Raw genomic sequence first — 11,509 nt, forward strand, 5'->3', positions numbered from 1 at the left:
TCTGTTCAAAGAGCTTTATTACTATGTTGACTTAAGACACTTTCAATAGTTTAAAAAAACAAGTATGCAAAGAATATTCCTACTGCATCGGAGAGGGAACCAGAAGAGGTCAGAACAGGGCACTTCAGGACTGAACTGTGCTTCCCCCAAGAAGCTTTGGCCCTGGGGAGCCAGCAGCAGGTTGAGAGCTCAGCTGGGTTTTGTCTGTGGCCATTTACACTAGAGTGAGACTAGGATCTACCCCCCCCCCCAGTAATAAGGGACATGCTCCATTCCTGATCAGGCTGCAGATGTTACCTTAAGAGCGAAGGGTCAGTCTAGTGGAACAGAAGCGCATTTCTAGCACAAGCTACCAGACCAGCGCTGCCATGGGAGTGTTTTCAGAGGCTCTTCTTGAGGCTGAAGGAAGTTGATCCAGCGGGAGAGGTCAGATTCTAACGCACCCTAGTGTGGATCAGACACCTGTCACGTGGCGCCGGGCACACCCCACCCCACGGTCAAGCCATCTGAGCACAGGCGCTCTGTACATTGTCCCCCTTTGTCCCAGGAAGGGACTAAGATTTTAGCGAGTTGTTCCACAGAGGAGCAGATAGAACAACGATGGCAGCAAGTCCCGTGCCATGGCTAGACAGAGACTCCACCTGATACCCTTGAAGGGGATTCAATCCTCCAGCTGGTGGAAGCCACCCTAGAATTATTGGGATTCTGCCAGGAGGAGGGACCCCCATGTAGCTTTGCCAGCCATGCTGGGAAGGCAGTAGCAGCACTGCAAAGCTGCAGCAGTGGGCTGGAGGGGAGAGCACACGACTGCCCAGCTAGACAAAGCGGGGGGGGGGGGGGGGAGGAGGAGAAGCTAGACAGAGCAGGGGGGAGGACGGAGAAGAGGGGGAGGGGAGAACTGACATGGAGTCTGCCTCAGCTGCAGCTAACCATCCCAGGCAGGGGCATGTCAGAGCTGCAGCAGCCCAAACTGGAGCAGAGCTGGTGAGTGCAGTGGCAGGGGTGGTCCCCACAGACAAGCCAGCAGATCTGGCTGACGTTTCTGTCAAGCCACCCAAGCCCCACGTACCCAAGGGAGTCGGGGCTGCCTGAGCTGGTGGCCTGACGCAGCGGGGGTGGGACGAAGTGCTTTTGGAGGGTGATTTTACGGAGCCAGTGGGGGCTGCTGCCAAACCAGAGAAGGGGGCGATCCAGCTAGTAAGTGGCACGGGGGGAGGAGCCTGGCCACAAAGCAGATTTCCACCCCTCCCCCCACCTCCCGTCTACCCACAGACTGTGCCCTAATGCCCTGGCAGGCTCAGGGGAAGGGTCACAACCAGACACTCCATTGGTCAGGGAGCAGCATTAACCCTTTGGTTACCCCATCAGAACTTGTCCAGGTTTCCCCCGTGGCTGTGGTACGTGGTACATGGATGCAGCCCCCCTGAAGCCATTCAGGTCCCCGTCCCCACAGTGGCTGTGTCCGTGGGCTCTCGTGTCCAGGATCACATGCAGTCCATGGAGTTCTCCGGCAAGAGGCCAAGGGCAGTGCCCACCCCCTTGGCCGAGGTGCAGCTGGCAGCCAGCAGGCCCCCAGGCTCTGGGTCCATGTTCTCGATGTCCTCCACCTGGTCGCTGGGGCCATCCCAGTTGATGTGGAAGCGAGTGACACGGGGGTTGGAGGCCAGAATGTTCCTTTGCAGCTAAGCAGGGAGAGGAGGAGTCAGACAGCTGTGGGGTGAGAGACTTGCAGCCCCCCAACTGGTGAGGCAGGCATGCTGGATACTTCCAGTCAGCCAGTTGGCTGCAGGGGCCTGGCTGGAGTTTCCCCCTCCCCGCCAGGGCATAATGTGGCCTAAGCCAGCAGAGGTGGAAGGACAGGACAGTGCTGGGATAGAACTCAGGGCTTTTCTGCTTACTGTAGTAATGGTCATAACTTACATCCCAATAGCTCCCTGTACAGAGTGGCAAACAGAGGCACGGGGCTGTGGGGGAGACGAACTTGGGCAAGGTCACAAGTGAAATCGGTAGCAAGCCAGGAATTGAACCCAGATGTCCTGACTCCGTCCTAGCCAGGAACATCAAATCTCACCCTTCCACTAGCCCAGAAATGTGCATTGACTTTTGAAAGGGGGGCCTCCTGAATTTCAGAAGTGGTCATGGGCTATCCTGGAAGGGGCGGGGTCTCAGGCAGAAGGGGCAGGGCCAGGAGACTTCAAGTGCTCCCCCAAGCACAGACCCTAATTGGCCTCAGGGTGGGGAGCATATGAAATATTTGCCCCACACCCTGCCATGGGCACCCAGCACCTAGAGAGAACCGCCAGCTGTTTTGAACAGCTGGAAGTTCCCTCTAGGCACCTTGCACCTCTGGCGGTGTGAAGAGACTTCCTGAGCTCCCTCCAATCAGGGGGCACATCCCCCACCTTCAGGAAAAAAGGGGGGCAGGAAAGGGGTGGGAGGAAATGGGGGAGGAGCAGCCTCAGGAGGGGGCCAAAGGAAGGTTTTCCCCTTAGGTTGGGGGGGCACCTCCCCTCACCCCAGTGCTGCCCTGTGGACGTCGTCTCTGGCTCCTCCCACCCTGCCCCACCCCACCAAGGGTACAGGGTTCCCTCCTGGCAGGGCAGCAAGAGGCTTCGTGCGCTCCCCCTGTCCCCAGGTCTCGACTGGCCTGAGTGCAGGGGAGCGGCAGCAGGCTGGATCTGGCCCGCTGAGGCCCCTTTGCCCACCCCTGCAGTACTCAGACAGGGTCAGGAGCTTGAAATGCCACTTTACTGCCCAGAGCATCAGAGCTCCCCGATCCCAGCCTCTACCCGGTGAGGAGCTGGGTCAGAGCAGGGCTCTGCAGTGGCAAAAGCCTCTTTGCCAGGAAGGCCTGAGATGCTCCTTACACGGGCCCTAGGGACAAGAGCCCTTTTGTCAGCTGATCGTACCTGGGAGAAGTCTGGCTTGAGGGGCGGGTTCTCCCGCAGCTCAGGGTCTGTGTACTCATTGTTGACATAGTAACCCACACGGATGAACTCCTGGCCCAGGTAAGTGCAGGTAATAAGCACCACTGTCACCCCCACGGCGTCGCTTTCAGGAATCAGGGCGGGGTTGGGGGCTTCGGCCTGGAAAGGAAGAGACAACAAGCCTGTGGACAAGGGGGATCCAGTGGACAGACTGTACGTAGATTTCCAGAAAGCCTTTGACAAGGTCCCTCCCCAAAGGCTCTTAAGCAAAGTGAGCTGCCATGAGAGGGAAGGGCCTTTCCTGGATTGATAACTAACTGCTTAAAAGGTAGGAAAGAAAGGGTAGGAACATAGGCATACGCAGGACACTTCATTAGGGTGTGCACCCAAAGAATTATTTAAAAAGTGTACTTGACCCCCCCCATCAGCCACACCCCTGACCCTGTTAACCACGCCCCCTGACCCCCATTGGCCACACCTCTGTAGGTAATACTCTCCTGGCAAGATGGACACATGACCAGAAGTAAAAGGTGTCATGGACACCCCCCCCCCCCCCCGGACTTTTCCTACCAATAGGGATTAGTTCCCCCCCCCCACCCAAACTCCCCTCATGCAACTATCCTGCAGTTGCCTTACCCCAATGTGTGTGACATTAACTCGGGGGCGGAGGGGCTGGGGGGAGTGTTCCCTCTAAAAGTTTCCTCCCATGAGCAGAATGAATTGTGTTGTGCACCAGTACTGAGTTCATGTGGCTTGTTTGCATGTGCAATTAATAAATCTCAAACCTCGACCTTTTCCCTCTGCTGCCATGTCTCCTCCCCTTGCTCCATCAGCTCCCCTGGTGCCTGCTGCCCCCCAACTCCTCACCCTCCTCTGCTCTCCTGACACCTGCCCTTCTCACTGCCCTCAGCCCTCCTGCGACCTGCCCCCCCTCCTGACTCCTGCCCTTCTCACTGCCCTCAGCCCTCCTGCTACTTGCCCCCCTCCACCAGCCCTTCACTCCCCCTGTGCCCACTCCTCCAGTAGCCCCACTCTGATCAGGTGAGCTACCCCTCCTCATCCCTTCTCCTAACACCTCCCTCTACACACCTGCCCTGCCTCTCTCCTCTGGTGCTGGTCCCTTCCCTGCAGGTGTCTGCCCTTCTGCTTCACCCCAGAATCCCCTGGCACCTGCTCCTTCCCTTACCCCTGCATCCTCCTGGTGCCTCCCCCTTCCCTCACTGCCCCTGCACCCTTTTTCCCTGATGCCCACCCCCTCACCACCCTCTGCCTCCATTCCCCTCATGCCCCTTAAACCTCAAATGTGCCTTGCTCCATCCCCACCTTTCTCATGCCCACCCCTCCTTTCAAGCCTCCCAGCACCTCCCCCTCCCCCCTTCTAACCACCAATGCCCTTCCCCTCTCCTCTCCCAGCATCACCCTGTCCCCCTCCCACTGACATCCCCTCCTGCCCTTTTCCTAATTGTCTCCACTTGGCCCCCTGGCATTTGCCTCTCCTCTACCCTGTCCCTTGGTGCTTTCCCCTTTCTTCTCCTGACCTGCCCCCCTCCCCTCAGCACAAGCCCCTTCCTCTCATTTCCCCCCCCACCTTCCTCTCCCTTACCTTCGGCCTCTGCCTTCCGATCTGGGGCTCGAGTCAGAGCTGGCCCTAGCCACAGGCCAGCCAGGCCCTAGCCGGGTGCCCCCGGGGCACCGCGCGGTGCTGCCGGGCCAGGCGGGGGCGTCCCCGGGGAGGGGGGAGGGGCCGCGCGGTGCTGCCGGGCTGGGCAGGGGTGCCTCTGGGTGCACAAAGGTTGGTGCTGCTGGGCCCGGGGCGCAAATATGGCTCAGGCCGGCTCACGTTTGTAGTCAGGCCCCAGCTCCTTCTGGAGCTGGGCCACGCGGTTTGAGTGTCCTGGGCCGTGACATCAAGCCACGCCCGGGTGTCTCCTCTCCTCTTGTGCGGCGTTTGAGCACGCCGCGCATGCACTCTCTGCGCCCCACAGTGCCCTGTTGATGGCCGTGGGGAATTTAAAGTGAGGGTCCGTGGCACCCTGTCACAAATCCCTCTCCTCCTCCAGCAGCCGCTAGCAGGCCCGAGACATTAGGGTGTGCCTGGGTGCACGCCTATGGGTTGGAATAAATGGTCAGTTTTCAGAATGGAAAGTAGTAACTAGTGGTATCCCACAGGGGTCTGTGCTGGGACCAGTTCTGATCTGGAGAATGGGGTAAATACTGAGATGGCAAAATTTGCAGAGGATACTAAACTGCTCAAGGTAGTTAAAAACAAAGACTGTGACGAGCTTCAAAAAGGATCTCACAAAACTAAGTGATTGGGCAACAAAATGACAGATGAATTTTCATTTTGATAAATGCAAAGTAATATTGGAAAACATAATTCCAGCTATTTTTACAAAGTGAAGACCCAAGAGAGATCTTTGAGTCCTTGTGGATAAGTTCTCTGAAAACAACCACTCAGTGTGCAGCGTCAGTCAAAAAGAAACAGAAAGTTGGGAATCATTTAAAAAGGGATAGAAAATAAGACAGACTGTCTTATTGCCTCTGTATAAATCCATGGCATGCCCACATCTTGAACACCTCATCTCAAAAGAGACATCTTGGCACTGGAAAAAGTTCAGAGAAGGACAACAATGATTAGCGTTCGGAAGGGCTGCCACGTGAGATGAGATTAATAAAACTAGGACTTTTCAGCTTAGAAAAGAGGCAGCTAAGGAGGCATATTATAGAGGTCTATAAAATAATGACTGATGTGGAGAAAGTAAATAAGGAAGTTATTTACTTGTTCCCATAAACACAAGAACTAGGGGGCCATCAAATAAAATTAATAGGCAGCAGGTTGTAAAACAAACAAAAGGAAGTATTCCTTGACACACTGCACAGTCAACCTGGGGAACTCCTTGCCAGAGGATGTTGAAAACCAGGACTTGAACCAGGTTAAAAACAAAACAAAAAAGAACCCCACACTAGATACATTCATGGAGGTTAGGTCTATCAGGGGCTATTAACAAGGATGGGTAGAAATGGTGCCCCTAGCCTGTTTGTCAGAAGCTGGAAATGGATGGCAGGAGAGGGATCATTTGATTATTCCCTGTTCTGTTCATTCCCTCTGGGACACCTGGCACTGGCCTCTGTAGGAATACAGGACACTGGGCTAGATGGACCCCGGTATGATACCCACACCTGGGGGAGGTCAGAGAACAGGGGTATTAAAACCAGTCACATCCGAGTTTAAGGTCAGAAGGGACGACCAGATCACCTAGTCTGACCCCCCTCCACACCCACTACCGATCCCAACAGCCAGGGTCAGACCAAGCCATGGGAAGCCCAACAGGAGAAAACAGGAGAGACTGAAGTGCCAGCGATGCCCAAGCCTCCTGCAGCAACAAGGAATTGATTTATGGAGCGCTAACCTGACGAGGCTAGCAGGGAGCCCTGCTCTGCACTGCAGAGAAAGGCAAATAACCACCAATGTCCCTGCCAATCTGACTGGAGGGGCTTTGCCTTGGCTCAGCAAGGCTGTGCTCAGACTCTTCCCAGCCCCAAACATGATCAGCACAATCCCGAGCATGGGCGCAAGACCCACCAACCAAGCATGGGAATGGGAGAAAATTCTCAGTCCTCATCTCAGTTGGGAGAAGAGCCCACAGAAGAGCCATGTTAAGAGGAAGGAAAAAATAACCCTGAACACACTAGGGGAAAAGTGTGCTTCCCAATCCCCACAGGTTCCCACTACTCTCTGAAGATACCATGCTCGGAAGACCTTCACCAACATAACGAGGTGGTGCCCAGACCCCCGCCTCCCAGGCCAGGTTTCTGAGCCCTGCCCAAAAGGGCTGCCACAGAATAAGGGTCTCCAGCTGCTTTGACTGCATTTCGCTCAGTCTTTTCCTTACGGGAGACAAGGCCCTCTAGCCCCTCCCACAGCTGTCTCTTACCTCAAAGATGAACATGTGCCTCCCAGCTGGGACAGGCCCCACCAGCACCGAGTCCAGCACCTGGTCATACTCCTCACTTTCTGCAGAGCCCACATAGATGATCTTCCACTCCAGGTCTGAAAGGGAAGGGGAGCACAGTGAGCCTGGGCAGCCACCCCTCGCAGAGCAGCCCTTGAGTAATGCTGGGGCTCTGGGCTCATGTTAGGGTAACTGAGCAAGGTTTACACCAATGCAACCATCTGACCCTGACGCTTACATTCCACATCAGTTCCCCATCCAGACCTAGTGATCAGTGTCTCACTTACAGGCCACCACCCCACTGTGCTGGGCACTGCCTCGACACTCTAGAGACACCACTATAAAGCAGACAAGGATTATTATGCCCCTTTTACAGAGGGTGAAACTAAGGCACAGCAAGATTAAATGACTCGTCCTAGACCCAACAGTCTGTGGCACAGCCCAGAACCAGATTCTGGTCCTGAGTCTTAGGCAAACACAAGACCATTTGACTTAGCTGTAAGTTCCTTCCCTTCTTCCTACCAACCAGTGTTCCCTCTAATCTTTCCTGTCCATGTGCTGGTGGGCACCACCAATAGAAAGACAAAACCCAGCTGTGGGTGCTCTGCTAGTCAGCTGGGTGGCACTGGACTCTCTCCTGCGTGGCATCAGGGAATACTGCTACCAAGCCATTTGTTTGAGGGATAGGGATCCCAGAAGGTTAGCTCCTGTGGCCAGCCAACAAGAGACAGGAGTCTGGCAAGTGGAGAGACCATAGGCCAGAGCAGAGTCCCTGACGGGTGCAGCCCCAGTGGAAAGGGTGCCAGGCTGTTAGAGCAGACTTTGCTCTTTAAAGCTCACCAGAGATTTCCTGATTATGACCCAAGGGCTCTTAAGCATTGTCTGCACCAGTTTAAGGCCAGAATGGTTTTGTTGAAATCCCCCATCTGTCTGCCTGGTTCCATCTGCTGTCCCCTGCCTAGTACTTTCCTCAGATTCTCTTTGAGGCGGCCTTCTTTTTGCTGTTTGTACAGTGCCTGACACAATGGGACCTTTGTCATGTTACCTCGTAATTCCATTCCAAGCAAGTCCTACTCTGGTTTTAAGTCAGGTTAATAGTCAGTGCTCCTTCCAATACAGGTACCAGGGCTGCCAAACTGTCCGTTCAAAGGGAGGAGTTTCAACTCTGAGCCTCTTAGGTTTGGGTGGGTGCTGAGCTTTGGCAAAAGACACACTCAGACATGTCTAAGTCTGAGCCAATGCCAGGCCTATGCCCCCAAGCACAGACAAAGCTCGAAGGATTAGGGGTGTGTGTGTGTGTGTGTGTGTGTGTGTGTGTGTGTGTGTGTGTGTGTGTGTGTGTGTGTGTGTGTGTGTGTGTGTGTGTATTGGGGGGAGGGGAGAGTGGCATTTCCACTTCCACACCAGAGGGAAGTGTTCCATGTAACATGCATGTACTTTCTAGGAGACTGGATTAGCTTACTAACCACTATTTAACATCCCTAATCGAGTAGTCGACAGAATCAACTACTCGATTAGTCGAGAATGGGGTTCACTGTGGCTCTGCTTTTTAAATGTAGTAAGAGCCGCTAGGGAACGAACTAGGTCCCCAACGTTGGCATCTGCCTCCCTGCGGAAAAAGCCAGCTGGAGGAGGGGAAACCAGCTCTCTCAGCACTGGCTCCTGCCCCCCCCCCCCCCCCCGCTGCCTCTGATACAGAGGCAGCTGGGGGGGGGAAGCAACTAGTAGAGTAGTGACTCGACTACCCAATAACCCTAGGCTTATCAGGTAATCAACTACTCCAGCATTTTTCAAACTGTGGGACCTGACCCCCCCGGGGGGTCACGAGCAACTCGGGGGGGATGTCACGGTATCACAAGTTTGAGATCCCCTGAACTACTCGACTAGTCACTTATATCCCTAGACTGGGTCAGGGTAGCTTTTACCAGGCAAAGTGATGTCACGCAGCAGAGGGGGTTTGGATTAAGGGGACATTCTCATAACAAATCAGAAACAGCTTTTCACACAGATGCTCTATAAATTTACAAGAAAGGGGGATGTGCCAGCCATAGATTACATTACATAACAGACTAGAGTAGGTTCCTCATGCAGGGAAGCCTTCCTCAAGGAGCAAACAGCTGCATATACTCTCAAACCCCGGGAATGGGGCTAGAGCTCCTAGAATAGGGAATAGTGGGGGACAATCCCACATAAGCCCTTAAGAGCAAGGAATTTCAGTCAGATGGAGGACCAACACTCGCCCCTCCCTGCACTGGTGAGATTCTGCAGACAGGTTTCCCAGCACAGCATGGTGCGTCCTATTTGGGAAAAAATCCTGTGGGGCACCCCTGTACCCCCCCAAAAAACCCTGCTGAGTAAGGCAGGCTATGTAGGTGGTGGTGCTGTGTGCGCACGCATCCCCCCCCTCCCCTCCTCTCCCACAACCTGGATGATGGCCTCAAAGAGGATGAACTTAAAAAACAACAAATGGTCTGCTACCCCCTGAAGCTTTAAAGAGGACAGGGAGTCCAACAGCTGTCAAAGCTCCTGTCCCCTTGGCTCAGCAGGGCTGTGCTCAGACTCTGCAGACAGCTAATTTTCAAACTGTAAAGCCAGTGAGACATGCCAATTTTTTAGCCTCAAAGACAGTGGAGAGATTTGGCTGCCACCACTCCACAGCTCTGATACCCCCTGAAGTGAAGAGGCTCACAGTTTAGGCCATAGAGGGCTTTGCAAGGTACGCTTGCATGACAATGTCGCTCTGGGATTTGACATCTCACATTCACATTATCCCAACACCCCCCAGAAAGATTCTCTTCGAACCCTGGGCTCCTTTCTTCGAGAAGAGAAACCAGCCTCCCAAGAGATGCCTCAAAAGAGTCTTTTGGATGGGAAATGTTACTGGGGGAGGGCACACAAAGAACTACAAACCAACAGCCACCTTTCAGAGCCACCATGTTAAGTAGTGTCCCGTTCACATGTTTATCAGTGGCAAATATTCAACCCAGGAACATTGGCCCAAATTAGTCTGGACTCCATTAATCAACAAAAGGCAGATATTTTGCCCCTTGAAGTATCCAGACCAGAAGGATACTCTGGCCACCAAACTAAGCTATGAATAGCCTGCTTTCAGAAATGCTGGGCACACCTGATTCTCCCCCATCAGCAGCACCTCTTCTAATCATTCCATAACTGGCAACAAGCAAGCAGAAGTTTGCAAGCAGAATTCCCCCGGCAGCCAGGTACGAGTCCTGTCCCTACTGGTAAGGGGCACGGTTATACGAGCAGGGTTAATCAGGCTAGCTCAGCTAGGTTATTTCAACACCAAAGAGCTCTCTGCAGCATGCTGAGAAGATCTCCAGATCAGATGTAGAACATGGGGGCATCCTTAAAAGGCACCTGGCTTTCTCCTCATGCCCAGTTCTCCCAAATGGCCACATCTAGCTCCAGACTCTTCGCCTGTGCAGGCATTTACAATGGGGACATTACGATGCGTTTAAATTCACACGGCGCTCTCAGCCTCTGAGGGCCTGACAACAAGGCGACCAGAGTGAACAATCAGGCCAAGAGATGGAGGGTGGGGAAGAGGAGCCTGCCCAAGACAGAGCATCTGGCCACCCTCCCTGGCAGAGGGGCCAACCCAGCAGCCTTTTTAAAACACCCGGCGTGTGTGTGGCAGGGTCCAGGCTCCCTGCACTTCGCAGCCCCGGGACGGTGAGGCAATCAGCTCCCTCCATGTTAGAGCCCGGAAGGGACGTGACCAGGGCCACAGCACGTCAGTGGCAGAGACCCCAGGCGTCCCGGCTCCTGGCCAGGCGTAGGGACCAGCGGGCACGGCCTGGACCCCGCTGCCAGGCGCCCTGGAGTCCGACCCCCGGGGGGGGAATAGCCCCGCCCATGAAGCCCCCCCCCGCCAGAGGGGAGACCCCCTCCCCAGCGCGCGGGGGGAGGGGGCCCGAACTCACCGTGCGGCAGCGCCTCCCCGCACTCGAACTGCACCTGGAAGCGGAGCGGGCGGCCGAACGGGCTCGGGTTCTCCAGCACCGACACGCCCAGCACGGACACGCGGGACATGCCGCCGGCGGGAGCGGGACCCGAACCCGCCGCGCGCCACAAAAGCCGCCGCCCCGCGCCGCCCGCGCCGGCCCTTGTCCCTGCCGCGCGCGCCGCCGGCCAATCAGCGCGCGCCGCCCGCCGGCCTGCGCCAATCCTCGCCTGCGCCTTGCTACGCCCCCGCCAATCCTCGCACTTCGCGCCGGGAACCAATCCCCCACCCGGCCCGCCCACTTCCTGCCAGTCGCCACGCCCTTCCCCACATACGCCAATCGGCTTTCCCCGCTCCTGCCCTGGCGGGAGCCGGATGCAGCCAATCCGCACCCGACCCACTTTCCTCCCCACCAATCAGCGTGGGCGACAGTTTTTGGGACAAAGACGGCCACTCACTAGCCGGGAGGAGGGGGGAGACGCTGGGTAATCAGAGGAGGAGCCTGGATTGGTAGGACTGTAGGGGGCGGGGCCTGGACTCTACAGGGCCATGCAGGAGCGGGCGTTACTTTCCTGCGCCGGTGGGTGGGATCCACGAGAGGGGCTCAACAGGGGGCGCTGTGGGGCAGGGAGCAGGGCGGGGGTTCAGCAGGGGGTGCTGTGGGG

The 11,509-nt window shown here is 55.7% G+C and overlaps 1 protein-coding gene across 1 annotated transcript; it reads right to left on the reverse strand.

Moving 5' to 3' along the window:
- On the reverse strand, positions 1-11,019 carry ASF1B (anti-silencing function 1B histone chaperone). Its single transcript, XM_075902213.1, has 4 exons — positions 10,825-11,019; positions 6,863-6,978; positions 2,910-3,086; positions 1-1,682 (listed from the first exon to the last, which is right to left on the reverse strand). The coding sequence occupies exons 1-4, from the start codon at positions 10,931-10,933 to the stop codon at positions 1,485-1,487; spliced, it is 600 nt and encodes a 199-aa protein (XP_075758328.1). The 5' UTR covers positions 10,934-11,019; the 3' UTR covers positions 1-1,484.
- Between the last annotated feature and the right edge of the window lie 490 nt (positions 11,020-11,509).

Source organism: Pelodiscus sinensis, chromosome 19 (assembly GCF_049634645.1).
Source record: "Pelodiscus sinensis isolate JC-2024 chromosome 19, ASM4963464v1, whole genome shotgun sequence".
Lineage (NCBI taxonomy): Eukaryota > Metazoa > Chordata > Testudines > Trionychidae > Pelodiscus > Pelodiscus sinensis.